The sequence below is a fragment of the Exophiala aquamarina genome, assembly GCF_000709125.1.
Source record: "Exophiala aquamarina CBS 119918 chromosome Unknown aczIA-supercont1.12, whole genome shotgun sequence".
NCBI classification, from domain to species: Eukaryota; Fungi; Ascomycota; class Eurotiomycetes; order Chaetothyriales; family Herpotrichiellaceae; genus Exophiala; species Exophiala aquamarina.
The window spans coordinates 205,878-231,243 of record NW_013550576.1 but is presented as its reverse complement, the minus strand read 5'-3'; the positions used below and the strand labels follow the sequence as shown (position 1 = coordinate 231,243).

Genomic DNA, 25,366 nt, shown 5'->3' with positions numbered 1-25,366 from the left:
TCTCCGGGGAATGGCAGATGGGCTTCTCCTACACACGGATATCCAGTCATGGATCAAAATGTAATGAATAACGGACGCTGTATCTACTTTACAGCCAATAGTACTGCCTGGATGCCGACCGACCTACATGGGCACAAATGTATCCGTGTAAGTACGAACAATAGTAGATATTTAAATATACACCACTTCAATTTGTTTGTTCAAGTGGACCAGTTACTCCTCAGCAACATGCCTACTGGCAGTGCTAGGTCTGAAGCGTAACGTTGCCATTGCCTGATTAACTAGATGAGCGAGGACTCCGTTGTCGCAATCCGACCGGTGAACGTAACCTACAAACACCATGCTCATGTGCCCGCCTCGATAGGATCGATCATTCATCTAAGGAAAAAACCAAAACGCTGTATTGCTTTTTGTACAACCATTTCCCATTATATTGTTAAAAGAGCTCCTCCAATCAGCCATGAAGGAAAGACATAGACTTTTGAGCGAAGAGTTTGCGTTTATCAATCAAATTCATATCGTTAATCGTGGTCAGTCGACAGGATCAAGCTATATTGCCAGCCATGCCCTATTTTCAAGGATTTGGTTAGATCTCTATTGTGTATTGACAGAAGCAACCGGAGAAGTCTCGTCACATCAAACTGGAAGGTGCAACATGGAACTCACCAGGAAGATAGCCTGCGCCGCCAGTTGCAGGCTCCATAAGCCAACCTTTTTGAACCGTCTCATGCGCGCTTGCTCATCTGTGACATCTCTCGCAAAAGCATCGTAGACCTCAGCTGATAAGTCGTCTAGAAGACCTGAATCAAAGAGCGTCCAGCTACCATCGAAATCTGATTGACGCTTCACAACGCGGCAGTTGATTGGAATAAATGTACGCCGAGAATTGATATATGCGACAATGGGACGAATGAGTGCGTTATTGACGTAGCTCAGGTCGCTTGTGAAAAGAGGAACGACTGCACGGACATCATTCAGATGGATTCGAAGATCCATCACGAGAAACCTTTTATCTTCGTCTTTTGCCGCCAGCAATAAGGGCTGTGGTGCCGGTATATCGCTGCCAGCGTAAGGAGTAATACTGGACATATCTTCTCGGAGTTGCTCCAGGTGTTTCTTAGATGTCAGAGTCTCTTCTAGTCGTTCATAGAAATCTGTCATGACTTTGATTACTGAGTCTTCGTTGTCGCTGGGAATCATGATGTCGGCGACGATGTCAACGTTGCCTTCGTGGATCCAGGAAAGAGGGCCAACGGCACCCCTGTTGAGATGGTCAATATTCAGGGCGTCGACACGAATCCGGGACTGCTTTTTCCAGGGCTCATTGGAGGGGTCCTCAGGATCATTGAGTTGAGCACCAGTATATGAGTGGGTTTGACGCGGATGGATGGTAAATAGAGAACGATCAAATTCTCCTGTCATGCTATTGGCCGACAGAAAGTCGTAGAAGAGCCACTGCTTCCGGAGGCGTGGTAGGTCCGCATGGTATATACTGACAGGAAATGGTCTAAAATCCTGCGGTTGAAGAACTGTGACAAGTAAATCTTCAATCTTAAAAGACTCAATCTCGAAATCTCCAGGTTCGTGTTCATGGCGATATGACTTGGGGTCGAGTTCTTCACCAGTCCAGAATACATGCTTTCGATCAACGACACCTCTGACATGTTTAACCTCGACATTTTGCAATGGACCTTTCGAATTCCACCACTTGTTGAATGAAAGCGTCACATTTATCTCCCCAATGGTTATGTCGAACTGGGTGTAATTTTGCTCTTCGGGAGGTATTGGTTCTTCGGCGGAGACAGCCTGTGCTGCAGCTTCTGGTGAGCCCTTCTTCACCTTCGATTTCCGCTGCCCCGGTCTCCTCGACACGTAGACGTTTCTAAACGTAATGACTCCATCACCCCATTTCGGGACAATAGCAGATTCAAAAACAACTTGGAGCCCGGACGATTTGGTCAAGTAGTTACCGATCCAGCCAGCTAATGTCTCTTGTGCGAACACAGTGTTGATGGCGAGAATAGCAAGTGAAACAAACGTGGTGGTTCCGATAACAATCCAGATAACGTGACCCAGAGCAATCCAGGAAATGAAGCCGACAATCTCGTCCATATTGAAAGGGCGAGTGCTCTTAATTGTCAGCCACTTGAAGCGGACCTTCATTCTTGACCAAAACCCAGTCGCAGCGGCGAGAAGTTCTTCCTTGGTTGGACGATGGAATTGAGGCAGATGGATTCGATCGTAGAAATGCTCCTGATGGGATTGGTGTTGCTCCTCGGCTGGATTGATATTGGCATTGGGCATGGCTTGCGGATCCGGATTGCTCTGTTTGTCTTGTTTCTGGATCGGCTCTTCTCTTCTCTGATGCTCATGGTTTCTATCATGGTATCTCCCGCTCAAGTGGAATGCCCTTGACAGCGAAGGTAGTCTCCGTCGAAAGGCGACATCGTTGCACTTAAGTCGAAGTGGGCGATCTAGTTGAAGAATTGTAGAATTCTGGTACGGTTTGGAACAAGCAGCATGAGATATCGTCGACTGGGTTGACGAATGCCTTCGCAATGATTGGGAACGAAGCTCATTTGATCTGCGGGAAGAAAGTACGGGCACCCTAGAGGATGGTAGCCTCGTCAGCGTCGATATCTTTCGAGATGAAATTGGTAACCGGTTTGGAATATGATACAGGAAGCTCTGGTCGGCAAAGACAAGCAGTCTTTGCGTCACTCGGGTCGAGGTCTGCGCGACTGCAGAGAACTTTGAGACATTTCTCATGCCTCGGACGAAGGCCTCCGTCATGGCATGTGGATCATTCTGGATTCACACTCCTTGTTTCTGCTTGGAATGACAGATATGAAAGGAAGTGGTTGGTTAGAGTGTCAAATGAAGTCGCCGTAGTTGATTGTGCAGGTTAGATTGGGATTGGAGAATCGAGATACAGGCACATGTGAAAAGACTGGGCACATCAAATGACAAACTTAAGCGACATTAAAGCGGCGGGATGCTAAACCCAGTGTTGCGGCGAGTGTCAGACAGCTAGCTATCAGTCCGAATGATTGTCTTGTGCCCAGGTATGACTCTGAGAGGTCAGTCACGTAGCATAGAGAAACGTCTGACAAAATCTATAATCTGTTTGGGAGGTCGAAATACTCGATCACGTGTAGAGGGATAGAGCGCCTGTTTCCTTCCCACCAGTAACGCCTTCGTCTCCGGTGCATCCATCCTGAGGGATCATTTAGATGCTGGACAAGACCCGCTTCACCAGATCGTGATGAATGACAGTGATCGTTGTCATAGAGAGCAATTGACAAGTTTGTTTGACGGCATCGTCAATGACAGCACAGGCCAGAGCCATAACTTCTTATCTTGTTATTGTCACACCATCAGAGAGAATCAGAGGAAGCGTCTCCATTTCCTCCCACGCTTTGCTTTAGTAATCTTCTCAAAGACCATTCTAGACCCGAATGCATACCACTCCGCCGTCATCGTACGCTCTATGTTGTCCATAGTCTTCTCGATGGCTGTAATAAATTGTTCACTCGGCACCACATTTGCTTCGACAACGGTTGCTAGCGCGGCGAGGAATTCCCGGTGCAAGGCCTGGTTGCTCTGCTTCTCGGGCTCTACAGTTGCCAAAGTGAGCTTTTTCTGGTCGTTCATTGCCACGTATCTTGTGGAAGCACCGTCGCTGGTCTTACTGTCCGGGGCGATGTAGCTTTGGCCGACCCACAACCCTGCTGTGGTCGAGCGCCACTCCACCGAGGGATGTGAGACGTTATGAACGATAGTGTAGTCGGTTGTAACCTGTTTGCAAACGAAACCATCACCAAACTGGATCTTGAGCGGCAGCATCTCGGGGCCAGACTCAGGTTGATACTCGCTGGCATCGACGACCACGCTTGCGATCTCTATCTCCCGAACGGGTTCGAGACAAAAGACGACTTTTGCAAGGATAATGACGAGCTCGGCCCCAATCCAGGGGTATGCCCAGTTGGTCAAGCCGACTATCAAGATGGTCGAAACGACATCTAGAAAACCGCTGAGGAGAATCATGCCACCTGCGACCCGCAACATTGGTTGCTCATACTTTGCATTGTACAATTGAAACCCGCTGAGGTTATTCAGATGAAAGCTGAAGACTTCAGAGATGACATGCTCCCCCGGGTTGGGCATCTGAAGGCAGCGGTACTCCGGAGAACCAATACGATTGAGGTCCACTTCAGCCTTGCCCTGGCCACGGGCGATCTGGATCATGATAACGGGCACTAGCCACAGTGCGACGGTAATTGCTTGGACGACGATTAGTAATTGGCGAGTGCCTTCTGCACCGTTCTGCACGGCCAAGAAGGTCTCAGTACTATAGAGAGCGAGATAGATGATGGAGCCCACACACAGCCTTGTATAATTATTCTGCTTCAATCGGATTGTCGACGGGCGTCCTCGAGCCTGGAACCATGCCTCAACCATGTAAGTTTCGGCCATGTTGTGGTTGACGATCAGGCTTGTCGTGTGTCGTTCAGGTGTTCCTGTTGGGACGTGTTGCAGCTTGGGCATGAACGCGTTTATGTATTCGTCATGGGCGTACGACAACTCGCCAACAGTACTGCGGTAAAGCTCGAAACTCCAAAGCAGGATTCCCAGTTGCAGCTTGGACAATACACGACCAGCGCCTATCCCAGCCATAACGAAAGACGCAGGAAAGATGCGACTAGCAACCAGTTTGACATTCTGCATTTTGCCCGTCAACACTGGGAGGAGAGTGAGTATCGAGTTCATGCCATTGATATTTTGTACGGCTGACTGCCAATCTCGCCCTCGGGGATCAGGATCGAGTTCCCTTGGAAGAACGAGCGCAGCCGTCAATCCTAAGGTGTTGAGCAAGGCTATGAAGGTTGAAAACATCATTCTTCCACATTCTCACTCTTTGCAGTTTTTGTCGTCGCAACGAAAAGATGAGAGGTTGATGATTGAAACACCACCAAGTATGTGAAACGACGACATGAAGGATATCAAGGAAAATATTCTCGGTACTGTATGGAGTAAGTGCTGCAGCCTTATTATTATCTCGCAATCAGGCTCATTGGAAAAGGGTTGTGCATGGCACCAGGCTTGAACACGTAGCTCAGCGGTATTGTTAGTCAGTACCCTGGGCTGCGTCTGCTACCAGGGGACATATTCACTAGTCCACTCCACAGGCCGGGGTTTCAACCAACACCACCCATATCGAACACTCCGTAGTCCCATTTCCGTACGAGACTTACTATCTTGATATGCCACACCTTCATAGTAACTGAAGTTTAGCCGGCCCTCCCGTCATGGATTGCCCCTTCTAGAAGCGGCGTGAACATATGATTCCTTTCCTGATGTGTTTATTCCCAACCATTCAACCAGGCTGCCACCAAAAGCGCGTGATTAAGGCGGGCGTACTCCGTACTGTAGTGCTGTTTCGTGTACAGTAACATGGCCGTTGTGTGGTGCAGCTCTTTTCGCCAATCACGTACTTGGACCTCGTGGGCAGGCCGGCTCAGCTTTTCGCTTAGAGATAGATGCTGGTCACTTTCCTTAATGGACTTGCTATTAGGTACTCTAGGGGCGCTTGGTTTCGGCCCCAAGTGCACGATGAGTCAAAAGCAATAAATAAGGCCACCGGTCACGGTGGAAACTGTGTTGGGAATTTTGCCTTGCCGCCTTGTGACTGGCAATTCCTAATCCTGAATTTCCTCTTGCCGCTATTTTTAAGTTTTGATCCCACTTCTTTTTTTTGTGCGGAGAACTTGAGGCTGTGAATTTACGACAATCAAATACAGCCTTTTCGCAAAGCCTCGATACTTCTCCAGTCATACACTCAATCCACAGCACCAAGAAGAACGATGCCTGCCCCTACAGCGTTGCAACGCGCACCAGAATCTCTCACTGAGGATGTCCGGAACGCTCACGAAATCGCCCTCCCGCCCTCCAGCGCCGATGGAAACATCGACGAAGAAATTATAACGACCGAAACACAAACTCTACCAGAAGAACCCTCGGAAGACGACTCGATGCAGATAGACGAAGAAGGGCGACCGCGCTTCGGCCCTCTGTCGATATCCTCACAACAACAACCCGACTCCTCAACAGCGCTACGAATACAATCTCGAAAAGTCCTCATCCCACCGCACCGCATGTCACCACTGAAGAACAGCTGGTCAAAGATCTACCCACCGCTGGTCGAGCACCTGAAACTCCAGGTGCGAATGAACATAAAATCCAAAGCGGTGGAGCTGCGCACATCGAAATTTACCACCGACGCCGGGGCGCTGCAGAAGGGCGAAGATTTCGTCAAGGCGTTCACACTGGGATTCGACGTCGACGACGCCATTGCCTTGCTGCGACTAGACGACTTGTACATTGAGACCTTCGAGATCAAGGACGTAAAGACCCTACAAGGCGAGCACTTGGGCCGAGCCATTGGTCGCATAGCCGGCAAGGACGGCAAGACCAAGTTTGCGATCGAAAACACGAGCAAGACGAGGGTGGTGTTGGCGGACAGCAAAATCCACATCCTGGGCGGATTTCAGAATATAAGAATCGCCCGGGAAGCCGTCGTCAGTTTGATTTTGGGGGCTCCGCCGGGCAAGGTCTATGGGAACTTGAGGACGGTGGCAAGTCGCATGAAGGAGAGGTTTTAAGAAAGGGAAGTGAACTTTCTGCGCAGGTTTTTATTTCTGTGATATGATTTTATGAATGTGCATGACCTGGCTGGGGAGTCGTTCCATGGTTTCAAACACCATACTATTCTTATGGAATTCAGTGTTCGCTGGCATTGTAAAGGGAGTTATGGTTATGATTCGTAAAAACAATTTCTGCCCGGTTGACAAGGCTGGAGGGAAGGGTCACAGTTAGAAGGCAAGCCAGTAATTGGTCTCTCTACCAAGCCCTTTAAATCCCACTTCTTTGGTGATTGATATCAATTCGCCGAGCTATGCATACAGGGAGGACACCAAAGACGCCGCCGTGACCACCGAGAAAAAGTGGAGTAATATCTTCATGTGCACTTCTTCCCCAGCCGCAATCTAATCACGTTTCAAGGGTACAATCTGCTCTTCAATGCCATCCTTGGTAATGATGAATATCTGCAGGCCATCACCGACCTCGATGTGTCTCTCTGTGGCGCTCGTGAAAGCATCCTTGACCAAGCCCAGTACGATATCCTGCGGTAAGCTCTCTTTCGGCTTCTCTGCCAACGCAAGTCCCTCGCCGGATCCCGGGATGTATTGATTCTTGTAGTTGACCTGATTGTCCAAGAACGGCATGATCAAACTCGCTGCGGCACCGGCGGCTCTGCACTGCTCACGCTCGTAGCTGCCTACAGGGTCGTAGCTGTACAGCGCACCCGTTCCATCCTCGTCGATCCCGCCCAGGATGGCATGCACGTAATAAGGGAAGAAACGCTTCTGGTAAAGGATGGTGGACAGGCGCTGGGCGCAGGCCTTGACACTCATTGGCTTGCCGTGCTGGTATTTGTAGATCTTGACGATGGCATCGAGGCGTTCCTTGAGCGCATTTCCGTCTGCTGCAAAGCCGACCACTGATAGCACGATCCGCGAGCTTTGCTCTCCATCGTCTCCGATCTTGAACAACTTCGGCACAAATCGTGAGTTGATGCTGTACCCTGAGGTTGACCGTGTGTCGCCGGCTAAGATCGCAAAGTCTTTGCCTGTGATGCCTAGCGTCGAGCCGCCATTGTCTGTGTATCTATAGAGGGAGTTAGCCAATGTAGCAAGGCGGAAAGCGTTTGATGGGTTTGTATGCACTCACGGGTAGAAGCCATGTTGTCGGGGTCCTGAGGCCTCGTTGGGTGTCGAAGTGTTTGCGAAGGAGTAGCTCTGTTGGTCCGATGCTATGGGCCCGACATTCATGAGGGAAGCCATGTTTGATAGATGGCTGAAGGAGGTATGAGATGGTTGAGTCGATAGGAACAGCAGGGACACAGGGTAGGTTGTGGCTTTCGCGTGAGTGAGCTTTCAGTTATAGTTATTGGGCTACGCAACTCATGCGGCCTGGCGATTTGCCTGCCAGCGTTTACCGAAATATTACTCCGCCCTAACTTCGGACCAATCAAGCCACCTGTGCAGTATAACCTTGTTCAGCAGTCACGTTTCCCGCGCACCATTTTGTTCGTCGGAGTAGTGACAGATTCAAGTATTTCATTAGGATCTCTCGCCTGAGGCTCTAAAACACGATCCTGCAAAGTCCTTACTCGAAATGAGCACTCTTGTTGGTTACAATAGCAGCAGTGATGAGGAGCAGGAGGAGACCATCCCAAAACCGACTTCCATCACTACCGCTAGCGACCAAGGCATCCGGTCGAACATATCTATTCAGCACAGCAATGGACATGCTTGCGGCAATGAGAGCTACGAAGCCGCAGAGGGCAATAACATACAGCGCAACCCAGGAATCGATACCGGCCCCATGGTTGGGCCCGCAATGCCAACCGCAACGGAGACCCAACTCGAAGAGATTTCGCCGATGGATCAATTTGATTCAGTCTCTGAGCGAGATACCATTCGCTATCTAACACAGCCGTCTCATCCCATGACTTCCATACCGCCGTCTCCGCCTGGCTCACCCGATCCAGCGTTGAACGCGAAGTTCAAGCGCTTCCTGGAGCTCAAGGTAAAGGGCGTTCATTTCAATGATGATTTAGGCAAGAAGCCGACGTTTCGAAATCCAAGCCTGCTCGCCACTTTGATGGATCGAGCAGGGCTAGATAATGAGGATCAGTACAGAACTTCCATTCCCTTAGCAATCTGGGATCCATTGGATTTTCCAGCCCATGCTTTCAAAGAGGAGTTATTGCGCAGTCAGCAGACTCTACGAGACCAGCAGCAGGCTGCTAAAAAGAGTCAGTCAGCGGCCGGCAAAAGAACCATTGAATTCACGTCAGGCCGTACGAGTACGTCGGGTCAAAACAGCAGGGATTCAACACCAGGAATCTCGAGTAAGCGGAAACGAGGCTGAATAGGATGGTGGGTGAGATGGCCAAAAATTCGTCTGGACCTTTTCCGTCGAGAGATGATGTGACGGACTCGGCAAGCGCTACAGAGCGTACGAATACAAGGTAGTAGTCTTGTTTGTTCAAGATGTGTCATAATATGAGTCGTCTGCGAAAACGGACGCCTGAATCCGTGCAGCGGTACGTTCCAAGTCCAAGAGGGCAAACGAGAAAACCTACGGATGGAGGGGCACAGATGGTCATATGTGGCAATGATGTGTGGCGCCCGGTTACAGAAGTCAAGGTGATGCTGAAGCCGAGGATGCAGAACACCATGTCATCAAGAAGGGTGTGGATGCAGCGCGGTGACTGGTTGTCGAGGATTTGGTCGGTGTGAGAACAGTTCGTGAAGCACAGGAATCCTTTGGATAGGGTTGGTGATTGGACTGGGGACAAGGCCAATCATACGGAAGGAGGCGATGGTGTTTGGACCGTGCGGGTTCCTGCAGCTGAAACGGACCAGAGCCTCGATTCGAAGGGTGATCATTCTTGAATCTTGATGGGCCAGATGGGAGAAAAGGCCCCGGGGATTCGACTGGTCTCCGCGGGGGCAGGGAGAAAGAGTTACTTTCTAACGTGTTTTTGTCGAGTCGGATTGTGGCTGCTCGCATCTTGCAGGGCCCAGAACTCCCTCAATATAAGGAGACCAATAATCATCAGGACTCAATCAGAGAGAAGCTCTTCAAGGGGCGTGACTCTTTAGGCGGGCATTTGCAGATGGTTAAACCTACAGAGTGCCACCCACGATTTAGGCTTGCAGTGGTCAGGGTTCTAAGCGCAAGCGTTGGGTGTCAAACAGCGTTGGCCAGGGTCAGAGTCGGTAAGGCGGTCGGCGGGACATGCACCCATGTTTCATCATAATCACCTCGTCTGGGGCTGGAATCTGAGCGAGGATCGAATTTCAGAGATTCGATTTCATGAGGCACGAATCGTCATACTACTACTACCGGGCTGCCCCGTGATCCGTACCATGCGGTGAGAACTCGATGAAATCGCCTTACAGGGGAACCTTGCCCCGAGGACCTCCTACAGTACTCCGCAATAGTACTAAATGGTAATAGCAGACTCGTAGGTATCTCGGTTCGCAAGAGAGCAGGCAGGGGAAAGGGGCAGCGCAGATTCGTCTGGCCTTGTCGTGTCCCTATCCAAATTCGCATCCGAGCCAGGTTCAGCTACATGCTCGTCATACGAGGCAGCCACACTGACGGATCAATGGCTACTCGTGAGCCGGTAATCGCATGGAATATCCGTAGCTGGGTCAAACAAAGAGGTTATACTGCTTTTGTTTCTGCGCGTGATGACTCTCTTTAGAAGAGGGTGTGGTGGAATGCCCATGGTGGAGGGTGGTGTACCGAGTACATGTTGATAATTGCCCTCCCCAAGAAATGGTCGGATGTGATTCAGCCTCTCAGAAGAGATAAAGCTGTTGATGAGATGTCCATCTCATATCCCAGTCCTCTCTTTTGACAGCTGGCCAAACTCCACAGTCCATGCTGGAGGTTAATTAGCTGCTCGAGCCTCCACCACCTCCATCTCCCAGGCGCAAGCTCCCCCTACGGTTCCACCCCATCATCCGCTGCCATCTGCACAATGTCACCAGATGTCCAATCATCACCATAATCATCTTCTTCCCGGCGCTTACGGGCATATCTGAAGCTTGCTGCTCCAACGCTACGAACTTACGGAGCAATCCATCCACGCTCATCTCCCACTCGTTCTTTTTGGATGCTCGATCAACCCTCGTTTCGATACGCCTCCGTTCCTAGACTGTCTGTGAAACTCGCACATCTCTGCTCCGTACGCAGTTTCACACCGGCTGAGCACAGCTGGCCTGTCAGCTCTCTCCATGTGTTTGCCCCTGTTCCCAATGGCTCAATGCTTTGAGTGCTGATGCAGTCTAATCGTCGCTCAACATGTTGCACCCGACCAGCAATCCTGTAGCCCCTCGATCTCCCCAGACTCGTCTGACTCCAACAGCCGCTCATGTTTCGAATGAATCGCTGGCCGACTCCCATTCGCAGGTCTCTGCTTCTCGAAAACCTGCCCATCCGGTCCTGAGCAATAATCTCATTCCAAGGGACTATTTGGCGTCTCTGTCAGGCTCACGATCTCCTGGTGGACCACCCAGACGGAAGCAGGACGAGACTTCCTCCTATACCACGAGCCCTTCTTTTAATAGCATACATGAGGTTGGCAAAAGCGGCCTCGCACAAACACAGCAGGCCGAAAAGTTGCTGACAGGGAACAATTCCCACAACACCACGGGCACAGTTGGGAGCGACTTGCGACCCTCTCCAGACCTGAGACCTCAGCACGCTGGCAAGCCTCCCCCAGCAGATTCCTTCTTATCTGGGCCAGGACCGAGCCAAATCTCAGAATCCCCCAAATCATTCGCGTCGTCTTTCACAACCGCCCACCAGGAGACCACAATGCCACGCACTTCTTCAATCGACTCGGCCATCTCCAATATCTCCAATGTCTCAGCACCCCAGAGACAGCCCGGCGAGGCCAAGGATCCCAGTCCGCAAGAGGTTCGCAATCTGATTGCGACGGCTGGGTCCGCCGAGAACCTCGTTCAACATCTGCTGAGGGACAAGAGTCACGCGGCCGCACAAAATGCACAGCTGTGGAAATTGGTTGATAAACAACGAGCACTGTTGCTCGGCCTGAATAAAGACCTCGAGAGAGCGGCCAAAGAGAGAGATCGATATAGGAAGAAACTGAAGGAGTTGCAAGCAAAATCACCAGCAGTACCCACGATTCATATGGATGGCCATTCACCTCAATCTGAAGCTGGTGCTTCGGTGTCCTCGAATGAGGCTGTTATCGGGAGAGACTCAAGGTCAAATCAAGACCATCATCACACGCCTCACAAACCTACAAGTCCGGTGGCCCACAGCTCTCCGATCGATGCTGCCATGATGCCATCTCCACTTCATCTGCAGCAGCAACACAAGTTTCAAAGCCTCTCAACCCAATTGGCAAACCCAGTCCTAGCCGTGACAGAGTCCAGTAGTCCCTTGAATGAGAAACCTCCAAAGTCTTTTCAAGCATCGAGAAAGACTGCCCCTCGTCCCTTGAATCTCAGCTCCGCGAAGGAAGATCTTCCTGTTGCACAGCAGTTAACTTCAGGCGAGGTTATCATTAGTGATGCAGAGGAAGAATTGCGAGACCCCATGCATCGCGGACGGCGGAAGACACGTGAAGAAGATGACCGAGAACGTGAAATCATAGCCTTCAAGGAGCAGGAGGCCCGAAGTCGATCCAAGAAAGAGAAGCAACCACCCAACAGTGTACCGGCAGAAAAACACGGTCAGGTACAACAGCCTCTCTCGAGTGCTGCAATCGACCAGATGCATGCTAAGATGCAAGGTCAGTTTTCACCTGCCTCGATCACATCGGCAGGATCATCAGCTCAATTGTCGATTCCTCTTCGCAGCCCCGGCCTTCCTGTAAGTCCACGACCCATAGGTCAGACGCTTTTGGCCGCTTCGCTGCCAATGTCTCCTCGTGGTGCAGGTGGTAATTTTCCTCTCTCACCTCGAGCACCGAAGCAAGCTCTGCCGAACCCTACCACACCTGGGACACATGCTCCTGCCCCGCATACTCTAGATGCTCAAAAGAAGACCGGCCCTTCACTGGGCCCTTCACCTCTAGTCAAGATGAACTCCAATACTACGTCAGATCAGTCTCCGATTCACGATTTACCTCTGAGTCCGAGTGACGCTCCTGCTGTAAACCGCAGTCTAATCAGTCCAACCTGGCCCGATCTACTCCTCCCTCCAAATGCTCTACCTTCGATCCAAGTCAAAGTTGCCTCATCGCGTTTACGACCTTCACGGAACAGTGTCGCGGGCGTCAAGCCACAGGAAGATTTATCGGTTTTCAGTTTGTCGATCTTTGAACGTGCAAGCTCCGCCGAGCTCTGGCGACTTGAAAAACTCCCCATGTCGCTCGCCAACCTTGAACAACAACTACGATCCAAGTGTACAGAATTGCCTAAATTGCCCGATAGAAAGCTTTTCTCTGGCCATTCACCTGTTATAATTGATGCTCGACGACACGCTATTGACCAATATTTTGAAGAGCTTCTTGACACACCCATGGATGAGCAAGCGGCAGCATTCATTTGTAAATACCTTTCAAGCGACGTTTTAGATTCTCATGTTCGTCCACCGGTCCAATCTGCCGAGGAAGGCCACCCTAAACCGGCTTCAGCCCCTCAATCGTCAGGAATACCAACCAAGTCAGGTTATCTGACCAAGAAGGGCAAGAACTTTGGAGGGTGGAAGTCAAGATACTTTGTTCTCGATAGTCCCGAGCTGAGATATTTTGAAGCCCCGGGTGGAGCTCATTTGGGAACGATCAAGCTGCTTAATGCTCGTATTGGGCGACAAACACAGTCTGATCCGCCTGGCCGTCCCGATGCGGATTCAGAAAATCAATATCGCCATGCTTTCCTGATTCTCGAGCCGAAGCGTAAAGATCTGAACAGTCACGTGCGACATGTCCTTTGCGCAGAAAGTGACGAAGAACGAGATGAATGGGTAGAGACTCTCTTACATTACATTGATGAACGCCCAGCTGAACCAAAGACTCAATATGGTGCGGGGGTGCAGAATGCGCAGGGCAAAGAGTCCAAGTCATCACACAAGGCGGGAAGCACTCAGGCACATGATGACACAGAATCAAAGCCGGCCAGTAGCCCATTGCTTGGTCACGGTTACAGTGACACACCATCTCCTTCCAATGCTTCAAGCCACACTCCAGATCCTTCTCTCCACGAAGCGCCACCCGCACCTGCACCAGCGCCAACATCGAAAACCATGATATCAGGTCCGATAAATGGTACCAAAATTGCAGATCCCGGATTCTGGGGCAACAGATCGACTCCGCCTGGTGGAAGCAAAGAACGCCATCAAGACCGTGGCATGCGCAATTTGTTCCACTTCAGGAAATCATCTTCTGAGCAGCTGGTCCCCCCAACCCAGCAATACGCTCCACCAAAGAGGACGGATTTGCAGGCCCGTCGAGGAGGACATGTGCGACCTGTGTTTGGAATGCAGCTCACTGAAGCGGTTGAGCATTATTCTCCGGTAGACGTGGAAGTGTACCTGCCAGCCGTGGTCTACCGGTGCATTGAATACCTGCGAGTTAAGGATGCCGCTAGTGAAGAGGGTCTCTTCAGGCTCAGCGGCTCGAACATTGTAATTCGATCGTTGAAAGACCGCTTCAACGCTGAAGGAGATGTCGATCTACTAGCGGAGGAAGAAGACTACGACGTCCACGCAGTTGCCTCCTTATTCAAGATGTACTTGCGTGAACTCCCTGCGACGATTCTTACCCGAGAATTGCACCTTGAATTTCTCAAAGTTCTGGAGTTGGGAGATAAAACACAGAAGATCAAGGCTTTCAATGGACTGGTCCACACACTGCCAGTGTGCAACTTCATGTTACTGCGGAGCTTGTCCCAGTATCTCCTCGAGGTGGTTCAGAACTCAGACCGAAACAAAATGAGCGTTAAGAACGTGGGGATTGTCTTCTCACCGACTCTGAACATTCCAGCACCTGTCTTTTCCTTGTTCTTAACGGAATTCGAGGCAATTTTCGATAAACCCATGGATCGAGAGTTGATCAGATCGACGGAAATCGACCGCGACGGTGGTACCTTGACCCCCGAGGACATCCGCTCTCCTCGCCGACAAATGTTTACAGATCTGCCCACTCCCGCATATGATCAGCACAGCTTCGCCAACAACGCCCAGAGCGCCGGAGCATCGTCCCATTCCTATCCCCAGGGACAAGGGCAAGGACAAGGACCTCCGTATGAGCACCAGAGGGATCCCAGCGGCGATCTGGGCTTTGCTCCCTTACAACCAAGTTACGAGTCACGGAGCTACGTCTCTCACCCACAGGATGTCCCAGCTCCACCGCGCTATCCTCCCCCCCAGCCACCGTATGGACACATGGTGACACCCGATTATTCAGGCTCGACCCTGTTAATGACGCCCGAAAATGCCGCCTCCGTCAAGGCTAAACGGCGCGAAAGCGCCATGTTGTTTTAGTGAATAATCACCAGCCCAGATGAGCCTGTTGGGACATTGTTTGTTCCTTGGAGGCTTAGCTTACCTTTCACTCAAAGGTCAAACCTTTTTCTTTTTCCTTTTTTTTAACCTTCTTGTCCTTTTTTTTATACCACAAATACCCCCTTATTTTTGTTTTGCGAGGGAGATCATGAGAGAGGGGAGGATATAAACTTCCACTGCTACTACCACTACAACAACAACAACAACTACTGTCGCAATGTCCATGCCCGAGCATTTGAGACATATCCGCCACCCGTCCCATCTCTCTCCTCTACACACCTTATTATGTACTCAACTTGTCTGCGGCACACAAACATTGCGAAGAAAAGAGGGAAAGGGCGGGATCCTTTTCTCCGTACTCTCTCTCTCCCTCCCCCCCCCCTCTCTTGAACGTCTATGTGAAAATCATTAATGAATGAGGAGTTTCTTTTTACTCTCTGCACTGGAAATATTCCCAAAGGACGATGAAGGACGAAAGATAGAAGATGAAGAATGGCCTAGCCAACTCGGGCAGGGCACGAAAGAATGAAAGCTTTTTCTTCTAGTTCTAGTTCTGTTTTAGGGGGAAGAACTGAATTGATTGGTTGGTTGATGGCACCCAGATGGGATGGATTTGAAACGTGGACGGGGAACAAGGGGGAAATCGGATTAGGACGAATACCAACCATGAAGGCAGGAAGCGATCGATCAGTCAATTAGTCAGTCCCATCAACGAAGCCAGGGACGCGGATGGACGAGGTTTGGACTTGACTAACTTTACGTCAAATACATACCCTCAAAAGTGAGAAAGAATCTGAAATGCCGTTGAGAGAACGAAACAAAGTCAAACAAGCCAAGTAAACACGAATTCTTTGCTCGTCCCTTTTCTTCCTTTTGAGCAAAACTTGAAATTTGATCTTCCTCGCCCGAAAGGTAGATTCATGGCTTGAAGGCTGTTGCAAGGACAGACAGTACGGTGTATGTGGCAAGCAAAAGCCATGACTCATGGATCTCTGACTGTTCCCCCCCTCCCCACCCTTGGCTTTGATAACCAAGCACATTGACGGAGATCAAGGCCCGAAAAGAAAAGCAAGACCGCCAGTGTCAACGGAAAAACAAAAGTCAGGCAAGCAGAGTTCCTGCAGGCTATGGAACTAGGAAACTTCCTGTGAGGATCGGCTCCGTCTTTCCCCCTTCCGCTCGTGCCTGTGTCCCTCCCTCCGCGAAGTCCAAACTCATGTGCGCCTTTGAGACCAATGCCACACCAAAAAGAGATTCTTCGACAACAGCTCATTGTGTCGGCGTTCCTCGCACCGACCGACCCACTCAGTGGTTAGCTCGTACCGCCAGCGAAAGAAACCAGGCGTAGCATTTCATCATCATCCAGCACCAACCGACTTTCCCAGCTTTTAACCTTTTTCGCTTGCTCAATCATTAGCACAGGAGCAGCATTAAGCACTCCGTGGGTCTGCTCCATGAGAGAGCTTCACAGTTGTTTAGGTCGATTCAACCGCCTTCCTTCTCCAAGCCAGTACTCGCAACCCTCTTCTTGCGGCCCTTCTTCGGCTTAGGCGTCTCGATCGACTCGGTCACCTTGGTCAACTCCGTCTTGGTCTCCTGCAACTCAGAGGCGACGCGAGCCAGCACTTCAACCGTGAAAGTCGGATTCTCACGCAACACGTTCTGGAATGTCGCGTTGGCGAGGTACGTGTGGATGGCTGGGGGCGTACTGGCGGTGCTGACGAGGAGCTGGAACATCTCGCTGTCTTTGGCTGGAGGGGTGACCGCGTTTGGTGCTTCATCTGAGGAAGTTTTGGAGGTGGAGTCCCCGCTCGAGCTGCAGTATTGAGATGTGAAAAGATATTCGAGCGACGGCAGGAAGAGGGATTCAGAGTTCCAGCTTAGGTCATTGGAGAGCTCGTCAATGGTGAGGACCGCGAGTTCGCCGATACCGTATTTCTCTGCGAGCACGTACATCTTCGCGTGCAGGGTGGATGGGGTCGGCCAGGTCTCCTCCTCTGTTTCGAGATTGAACGGCGAGGTCGCTCCTGCTGAGCCTAGCTCGGGCGATCCTGCAGGGTTGCTATTGCCGCCGTTGGTTTTACCATTTCGCATGATCACGTTGATGTCAATGCCTTTGCTCAGGGCGGAGTCGTCGTCCTCACCGTCGGTATTGACATCGGTGTAATGGCCCGTGTAAAGCCAGAGAATCAAGTTGCCGATCAAGATCGGTTCGTCGTCGTAGAGAATCACGCTTCGCGGCGACGCTCCTACCGGGTCGCACAGCTTCTGGAAGAAGGTAGATTTCTGGAGTTTTGCCGTGTGCACCGTCCAGCTGAAGTTGCCGATGCTGAGAGTGAAGTCGGGCTGGGCCTCTTGTTTGAGGCTTGACTTGAAGGTGCGCAGGTCGCTATCCTCTGTGCGAGGCATCTTGGATTCCCTCGCTGAGGCACCGATCGGGTTGAAAGGATGATCAGGTCGATGTTCAAACGTGGGAGGAGGATGAGGACATCGAATCTTCAATCCAAGAGGTTGCCTTGCAACTTGCGGTATGAAAGAATGGGTTCGGAGGTAAGACAAGCCGATGCTGAAGCGTGTTGAACATCAGTCGGTTTAAGGCGCGGTTGAGAACAGAACAGGCCGAGCGTGGAACAAGCAGTTGGAGAGAACTGTGAAGAAGATTTCAAAGGTCGGAGAGAGAATGAGTCGACCACAAAAGTAAAACTAGGAAAAGTTATGTCGACATTTCAACCATGTGATAGATTCAACATTTTGGGCAGTGAGAGCGAGTCAAATCAGGTCGGTGAGTGAAATAGAAGAAATCCATCAATTCACTTACTGTTCAAGAGGATTTGGTTCCAACGTACGAGGCCACAATCACTAAACTGAGGATGAGGTCACCAGCAGTGGGCACATGGAAGGAAAGAAAGCCCCAGGTTAGCAGGATGATTTGAGCAAATAAAAAGTAAAGGGGAAATGTTGACAAACAACTAGTCTGCAGTTCTTGAATCTCAGAGAACTAACAGGTCTGAAATAGGTTTGTCATGAGTGAATACAGAACCTGTCAAGAAGTCTGAAAACACCCTTACTTTTTACTCCAGTAAACATCTATACTTTCCTCGAAAGAAAGGCAAGAGTCTACCAGGCTTGGGAAAGGGCATCGATTTACTTTTGAGGCACATGATTCAGTTTGCTCTGGCGCGTGAGAGGGAGATGAGAGATTGCTCTTTCATTTCCTCAATGACTTGTGATCTTCGACCCATAGTGTGTTACGGTCGTAGACGTTAACTGCTCTGTTCTGAGTCGCGCGGTCTGGGGTAGGGAATCAAGGCGATAAGAACTTTATGACATAGTTGAAAGATGTTGTACATAAGGATATATACACGATGTCGACAGGGTATCTTTGAGAGGGGAATTATGGTACATCAAATGGGGAGACATGCAACACTCACATTGAACATGGACTTTCTCATGCTGCAGTCATTTTCAAACTTTTGATTTCCCAGGAATCTTGCTCGGCCCACTCCTTCTTCTCACCAAGAATGCATGCTGACTTGAGCTCTGGAGAGAGGTCCACCAGATATTTCTGCGCAACCCGTTGGACGTCATTTTTACTGACGTCCAGGAGGCTTTCGCGCATCCTCTGATCCATATCCTCAGTAATGCCGTAGATGAACTCCTTACCGGCCTCGCCGCTCACACTGGTTGGAGCATCGATACCTTGGAAGATGCTCAGCTTGCTTTCCTCTAGTTCTCGACTACTCCATTCTTTGTCGCGAGCATAAAGGCCTGCACGTTGAAAGACATTCAGAGAGTTTCGAGGATTGGGATCACGGTATGATGACATAGTGAAGAGGCCACTGATGGGACTTGCACTAGCAGATGCACCATAGGCGCCGCCTTTTTCTCTAACCTCAGGGTGGAGGAAATTGTGTATAAGGAGCTGGCCGAGGACGGTGAGCGGAGCCTTGTCAGGTGAAGAATATGGCACAGTTTGTAGACAAGTGCCGGTATAGGAAACTTGGAAAGGCAGATCGAAATAAGCCCGTCTAGAAAGAGCTGAACCAGTGACAAAGTCTGTCAATGCTGACCTCGAGTTAGGCTGCTGCTTTCCAGAAGGAAGCTTGGCAAGGAATTCCTTCAACGCATGTTGATTGCTTGGAGTCGAGGAGGGCTCGCAGACTATTCGAACAGAAAGGTCAGAAGAATTGCTAATGGCGAAGGATTGAATTTCTTGGAGCTTCTGAACCACTTCCTGTAAGCTCGCGGGGTTTCGCCTTGCAGCATCGAGTAAAGTGGCTGTGGCCTCAATTTGCGATAGTCCTGACAATTGGTCCTGTATCAGACCGCGTTTGGTAAGAGCGGCGGCTGCACTTGTAATAGCAAAGTGATGACCAGTTTCTGCAACTGAATCGAGAGCCCCAGATGTTTTGGATTCCAGCAACTCTCGAATAGCACCAATTGTTTTGGGGTCTGAGAAATCTATCTCGAGGAGCAGGGTGTGGATTAGTTGATACATCGCGGGAATGTTTCGGTCCAAGGCATAGCCACTCAACATCAGGCCTTCTGTGTATTTGTCAAGACTCCACGGCTCGGGTGCAGCGTATGGAGCAATTGATATTCCACCAGTTTTCAGCAGAATCTCAGCTTCAAGATCTCCGACAGATTTGGTTTTGGTACCAAGTCTCATCAAAGACTCGGTGAATAGTGGCAGCAGAAGCCGCAAGTCAGTTGGTAAATCTTGTAGAAGATGCTTTGCCTGAAAATAAGTGATGCCATTGGTCGAAGTTTCACGCCAGAGGCTTTTGACATGGCTAATCTGGTCCCAATGGCGTGGCTTTCTCTCTTTTGTCCGAGAGATATCATCAACGCGTAGCGTGGGAAGAGTATCGAGGTTCTTGTACTGAGCAGATTCTTGCTCCTCCAAGAGTTCAAGTTCCTGCTGGCCCAGTCCAGAAATAGCTGCCTCCGATGAGCTGGAGGATTTCTTAAGATCTTCTAGAATCGCGATTCTTCGTTCTTCCTCCTGTATCTCCAATGAAGTCGCATATGTTTCTGAAGGGCGCATGACGAACTGCATGGTGTTGTCATTCATAAAGTATTTCTGAACAAGTTTCTCAAGGTATTTTTCTTCTTGCAGACGGGCTCTGAAGGCATCGACGATCTCGTTCCAGGCCAGACTATCCATTGGGCTGACACCATTGAACCAACCAGGTAGAGTCTTATCTAATAAGCCCATTCCAAAGGTAGGAGTCTTGTGCTTGAGACTCAGTTCAAGTTGGTGCATATATCCTTCGATCTTGTGGGTTTGAAAAGCCTCATGGGCTTTTTCTCCTAAGATTTTCTGAATTGTATGTTTCAGGCCAGCCACATCATCGGACTTCATGCCATCAAGGCCAACTGAAAAGACTCCAACTCGACCGGAAGCATCATATCCCGAATTTGGACTGAAATTGGTTCCTAATCCGGATTCGATCAAGCCTTGATAGAGTGGAGAGCCATAACCGTTCATCAGGAGCGACATCATAATGCTAATACAAAAAGACTCGACTATATCTGATGACGGACAACCCATCCACGTGATAGACGACTTTGTCTGTCTATCGGGTGGTTGCATGGTGTCCAAAGGACCAGCGACTTCAAAAGTCTGAGGTCCAGCAGAGAGATCAATGGGCAATTTGACTTCTGCATCAAAAGATGCTCTCTCGAAGATTGAGATCTTCTCATTGACATATTTCAGGTGTTCTGCTAAGCTTATACTGCCATAGGAGAACAGTTTTGCATTGCTCGGATGGTAGTGCTCGCGTGAGAACTTGACGAGTTTCTCATGGGTAAGGTTGGTCATGACCTCTGGATCGCCACCGGAGTTGTATAAGGAAGGGAATAAGTGCTCTCTAAATCTGATGTAAAAGAGGTAGCTGGCATCGGACATCTGGCCCTTCATTTCATTGTACACGACTCCTTTGAATCGCACGTTGTTCTCAGTGGCGACATCCCGGGGATTCTCCGGACCCAGGCGCCATCCCTCCTGTAAAAAGTCGGAATGCTTGAGCAGAGGATGTAGGGTAGCGTCTAGATAGACCTCTGATAAATTGCGAAAATCTTGGAGATTGGTGGTTGCAAAGGGATATGAGGTGTAATCGGAGGAGGTAAAGGCATTCATAAAATTGGCCAAAGATCGAGGCATCATCTTAAAGAATGGATCCCGGACGGGATACTTTTCACTTCCACACAGGGTGACATGTTCCAAGATATGAGGCAGGCCTGTCCTGTCTGTAGGATTGGTCTTGAAGTTGATAGCAAAGACGTTGTTCTTGTCATCTCGCGCGACATGCAGATATTCTGCACCCGTCTTTTCATGTTCCAGACTCAAGGCAGTCAGATGGAGTTCCGGCACATGCTTGATCTCTTTCAAAGTGAAGCCGTGCAGGCTTTGTCCGGGTTTGGGGAAGGCATTGAGGTCTGTTACCGACGCATAGCCCCTCGTATTAGGGAGTCTCGGATTTGAACAGAGAACGCGGGACTGCTGCAGGCCATGGCGGGCGAGGCCATGCCTTAACATTGCCGGTCCGTAGGTATGCGCGCTGGACAGCAATCGGCAGATAGACGTCTAGGTCTTGATCTTGATCCTGATCCTGGGGAGGAAGATAGATGACCAAGGTGATGGGGTAATCAAGGGCAAATCAAATCACTGCGCCGCCAGAAAATCAAATAGAAGGTTGATGATGAGAAGCAGGAACAGGTCGGGCGAAGGCGAATCGGAAGGTGGGGGCAGGTGCAGGCGGTAGCTGTGGTTATTAATGTGATGTTGCTCACTGCCCACGAGCTGTATTTTGTTCTCTCCAGGATTCAATTACACTCGTTTAAGTGTAGCGTCACGCAGTGCCCTGTACATACATACGCAGGCGTACGCGGTGGTCGTCAATCTCAAGATTCAAATTTGAATTGGGCTTGGCCAGCCGAAGGAGGATCTGCGCCGTGCGGACATTCTGCACCTCCACTGACACCTCCACTGACAGTGCCACTTAGACTTCTACTCTTACCAACTCCCACCCGGCCCTTGCTCCTCAATCATTGACTCTTCATACCGTGCCCGTCCCTCACACGACCTTTTCACCCACTCTCACCCTCTGCCACCCACTGCCACCGGCTGTCCCCTTCTGCCTGACTGCTGATCGCGTCATCTTGATTCAGGAGCGACTGGAGGTAACCTCGGGTTCGATCTCAAAATCTCCATGTTGCAAGGCGTAGTCTCCGACTACAATTCATGCCACACCACTCGCTGGTAAATAGCACCGTGCAAGGTTCCGAACGTCTTTTGGTTGTCTCTGGAGGACCATGGCCACCGCAATTCAATCGCCAATTTCGCAACACGGCGTCCCTCACGGCGATGTACAAGATTTGCCTCCCCCGGCCCCTGCGGCGAAAAAAGGAAAAGCCAAGAAAGAAAAGCAATTGAGCGCTGAGGAAAATGCAAAATTGGTTCAGGCTAGGCTATCGCAATTAGAGCAAGAGAAGGCTGGCGAGAAAAACCAGCAAGCAGAGGTCGATCGGGAGGTGAAAAAGGCCACTAGGGACCTCAACGATCTGATAAGCAGCGTTGAAGGCCCCATGAACCGCCTCGATGTTGTACAGAGAAAATATGAGGAACTCCTATCCGACATGAAAAAACTGGAACGTGACCATGCTAAAAGCAAAAAGCGCGCAGATCAGCTGCAGAAGGACTCGGAAAAGGCGAAAACGGAGCACAACAAGACTGCCACCATGAAAGATAAGCTGGAAAAGCTGTGCAGAGAGCTCACAAAGGAAAATAAAAAGATCAAGGATGAGAACAAGAAGCTGGATGAGAACGAGAAACAGGCTCGTGAGATGATGAACGAAAAGCTGGATCAAATGCTCTACGATGTCCAGGATGCCATGAACTCCAAGACCACAACCCATCCTGAAAATTTGCATCTTGAACTGGACGATTTGTACGTTTGGCTACACCCCGGCCGCTTTCCCTTCTTGCTAACCTTCCATTTAGATTTCGGACAAGATGCAAAGTCTTATCTGATCAGGCCGACATCCGCGAGACACATTTCAAATCCATCATTCGCCACAAAGATGCCGAGATAGGCCACCTCCAAGCAAAGTATGAGGTTGAACGTAGACGAGCCGACGCAGAAGCTTCGCGTTGTCGTACCCTGACCAACCAAGTCTCCACCTTTTCCCACACAGAAGCAGAGTTACGAAGCCAGCTCAACATCTATGTCGAGAAATTCAAACAGGTAAGTCGTTCCCCTCTTCGCCATCCCACTTTTTACGATACAATAGCTGAAATGTTCTTGCTCACTATGCAGCAGGTGGAAGATACCCTCAACAACAGCAACGAGCTTTTCCTCACTTTCCGCAAAGAGATGGAAGAGATGTCGAAGAAGACTAAAAGACTGGAGAAGGAGAATCTCACCCTCACTCGAAAACATGACCAGACCAATCGCAACATCCTGGAAATGGCCGAGGAGCGAACCCGAGACAAAGAAGACCTGGAACGACTCCGTAAGCAAGAACAACAGATGCGGAACATCATCAAGTCAATGCAGGAGCAAGGCCGTGGAGGTCCCATCCAGCAAGAGCTCGTTGACGAAGAGGGGACGGAAAGCGAGTACGATGAAGAATACGACGACGACGAAGACGACGAAGGCAGCTACGAGGGAGAGGAAGAGTTGGCCGCCGAAGTCGCCAAACCTGTCTTTGGACCTGTACCACCACCGGAGATGCTAGCGGGTAAATCCAACGGCCAGCGCGCTGCTTCTACCAGTGGCGTGGTTAACGGTGTCAAGCATTAAATTGGTTTTTGGCTCTTGGTTTCAAATCGACGATTCACAATCGTACAGAAGAATGACAGTCTGAGGCTTGGGAAATTCACATCCTCTACCACCATGAGCAGCGTAATGCACCAATTGCCTGTTAGTAAAGTGCCATGTACATATATACCACATGAAAAGACTTGTATTCTCATGCCCCAAACTCCTCTAACTTTGGGTTTCAATTTCCACGCCCAACACACAAAAGTACCTCGTATGTGCTCTACTATTATCATTCCTATCATTATAATATCATAGCTTACTACTCCTCGCACTCTCGATATACGTGGAACCGATGCGCAACTGCTGCACGGCGAGGGTGACCATATCCTCGAGGATCTCTTTGGCGGGCTTGATGTCGGTGATGATGGCGGCGACCTGGCCCATGAGGAAGGGCATATCGATCTCATTTTCCTGCTCGATATCGTACATCATGGGGACGATGCCACGGTCCGTGAGCTCCTTGATGCGCTCGGGCTGGCTCTCCCACTTGCGCACGTAGTCGTTCAGCTTCATGCGCAGTGGGCGGCCCGAAACCACCAGCGTGCGCTGCGTGTCGAGGAAGTCGGCGCTGACCACCGCCTCCTTGTGCAGCCGGCTCGCCCCCGATTCCTCTGCAGCCACGAAGCGCGTCCCCACCCACACGCCCACGGCGCCTTGCATCAGCGAACTGGCCAGGCTGCGCCCGTCGTAGATCCCGCCCGCGGCTACCACCAGCGCCGGCTCGCCCGTCAGCGGCGACTTGTATTTCTTCGCCACGTCCACGACTGCGGGGATCAGGATGCTGTTGGCGATGTCGCCCGTATGCCCCCCGCCTTCGGTGCCTTGTGCGCAGACGATATCGACACCGGCCTTGAGAGCCTTCTCCGCGTGTTTCGGTGCGCCCACCATGTTCATTACCAGGATGCCGGCCTCGTGCAGCCGTTTGATCGTTCGTGCTGGTGGCACGCCCACGGCCGAGACGAAGATCTTCGCGCCGTTGCGGATCGTCACTTCGATCAACTCGTCCAGCTGCCCGTGGGTGTAGTCGTGGTTGGTCTTGCGCGCACTGCCGCCTACTTGTGGGAGGGCCAGGTCGACGCCAAATGGGAGCGACTTGTCGGTTAGGTTTTCTTTCAGTTCGTCGATGATCTGGTGTGGGGCGTTAATTATCTATTACTGCACCTGGCGACTAGAGAGAAGATTTGGATACTGACTTCTTGTAACTGCTTTGGAGTGTAGCCCAGTCCGCCGATTGTCCCGATGCCTCCAGCATTGGAGACTGCAGCGGCGAGAGGCCCACCAGAGGTTCGGGCCATACCTGCCAGCATAATTGGGTATTTAATACCCAACAGCTTGGTTAGAGGTGTGTTAAGTGCTGGGGGTGAAGACATTGTGATCTGTTGTATATGGAGAACCTTTTAGCAAAACAGAGATGGAGATAT

The 25,366-nt window shown here is 50.5% G+C and overlaps 10 protein-coding genes across 10 annotated transcripts; 4 read left to right on the top strand and 6 right to left on the bottom strand.

The window, feature by feature from the left end:
• Nucleotides 1–636: 636 nt before the first annotated feature.
• A1O9_10081 (uncharacterized protein) lies at nucleotides 637–2,304 on the bottom strand (the record flags this gene model as incomplete). The annotated part of the gene is made up of 1 exon (XM_013400817.1): nucleotides 637–2,304. One exon carries the CDS (start codon nucleotides 2,302–2,304, stop codon nucleotides 637–639), a length of 1,668 nt encoding a protein of 555 aa, XP_013256271.1.
• A 1,083-nt stretch (nucleotides 2,305–3,387) lies between these two features.
• A1O9_10080 (uncharacterized protein) lies at nucleotides 3,388–4,896 on the bottom strand (the record flags this gene model as incomplete). Its single annotated transcript, XM_013400816.1, has 1 exon — nucleotides 3,388–4,896. One exon carries the CDS (start codon nucleotides 4,894–4,896, stop codon nucleotides 3,388–3,390), a length of 1,509 nt encoding a protein of 502 aa, XP_013256270.1.
• Nucleotides 4,897–5,864: 968 nt separating this feature from the next.
• Nucleotides 5,865–6,662, top strand: A1O9_10079 (pre-rRNA-processing protein PNO1; the record flags this gene model as incomplete). The annotated part of the gene is made up of 1 exon (XM_013400815.1): nucleotides 5,865–6,662. One exon carries the CDS (start codon nucleotides 5,865–5,867, stop codon nucleotides 6,660–6,662), a length of 798 nt encoding a protein of 265 aa, XP_013256269.1.
• A 384-nt stretch (nucleotides 6,663–7,046) lies between these two features.
• On the bottom strand, nucleotides 7,047–7,904 carry A1O9_10078 (20S proteasome subunit beta 6; the record flags this gene model as incomplete). Its single annotated transcript, XM_013400814.1, has 2 exons — nucleotides 7,047–7,728; nucleotides 7,792–7,904. The coding sequence occupies 2 exons, from the start codon at nucleotides 7,902–7,904 to the stop codon at nucleotides 7,047–7,049; spliced, it is 795 nt and encodes a 264-aa protein (XP_013256268.1).
• A 334-nt stretch (nucleotides 7,905–8,238) lies between these two features.
• A1O9_10077 (uncharacterized protein) lies at nucleotides 8,239–8,997 on the top strand (the record flags this gene model as incomplete). Its single annotated transcript, XM_013400813.1, has 1 exon — nucleotides 8,239–8,997. The coding sequence occupies one exon, from the start codon at nucleotides 8,239–8,241 to the stop codon at nucleotides 8,995–8,997; it is 759 nt and encodes a 252-aa protein (XP_013256267.1).
• A 1,947-nt stretch (nucleotides 8,998–10,944) lies between these two features.
• On the top strand, nucleotides 10,945–15,096 carry A1O9_10076 (uncharacterized protein; the record flags this gene model as incomplete). The annotated part of the gene is made up of 1 exon (XM_013400812.1): nucleotides 10,945–15,096. One exon carries the CDS (start codon nucleotides 10,945–10,947, stop codon nucleotides 15,094–15,096), a length of 4,152 nt encoding a protein of 1,383 aa, XP_013256266.1.
• Nucleotides 15,097–16,602: 1,506 nt separating this feature from the next.
• Nucleotides 16,603–17,526, bottom strand: A1O9_10075 (uncharacterized protein; the record flags this gene model as incomplete). The annotated part of the gene is made up of 1 exon (XM_013400811.1): nucleotides 16,603–17,526. The coding sequence occupies one exon, from the start codon at nucleotides 17,524–17,526 to the stop codon at nucleotides 16,603–16,605; it is 924 nt and encodes a 307-aa protein (XP_013256265.1).
• A 1,039-nt stretch (nucleotides 17,527–18,565) lies between these two features.
• A1O9_10074 (uncharacterized protein) lies at nucleotides 18,566–21,658 on the bottom strand (the record flags this gene model as incomplete). Its single annotated transcript, XM_013400810.1, has 1 exon — nucleotides 18,566–21,658. One exon carries the CDS (start codon nucleotides 21,656–21,658, stop codon nucleotides 18,566–18,568), a length of 3,093 nt encoding a protein of 1,030 aa, XP_013256264.1.
• Nucleotides 21,659–22,434: 776 nt separating this feature from the next.
• Nucleotides 22,435–23,924, top strand: A1O9_10073 (uncharacterized protein; the record flags this gene model as incomplete). Its single annotated transcript, XM_013400809.1, has 3 exons — nucleotides 22,435–23,069; nucleotides 23,123–23,366; nucleotides 23,439–23,924. 3 exons carry the CDS (start codon nucleotides 22,435–22,437, stop codon nucleotides 23,922–23,924), a joined length of 1,365 nt encoding a protein of 454 aa, XP_013256263.1.
• A 270-nt stretch (nucleotides 23,925–24,194) lies between these two features.
• Nucleotides 24,195–25,315, bottom strand: A1O9_10072 (oxidoreductase; the record flags this gene model as incomplete). Its single annotated transcript, XM_013400808.1, has 2 exons — nucleotides 24,195–25,073; nucleotides 25,139–25,315. The coding sequence occupies 2 exons, from the start codon at nucleotides 25,313–25,315 to the stop codon at nucleotides 24,195–24,197; spliced, it is 1,056 nt and encodes a 351-aa protein (XP_013256262.1).
• Nucleotides 25,316–25,366: the final 51 nt, after the last annotated feature.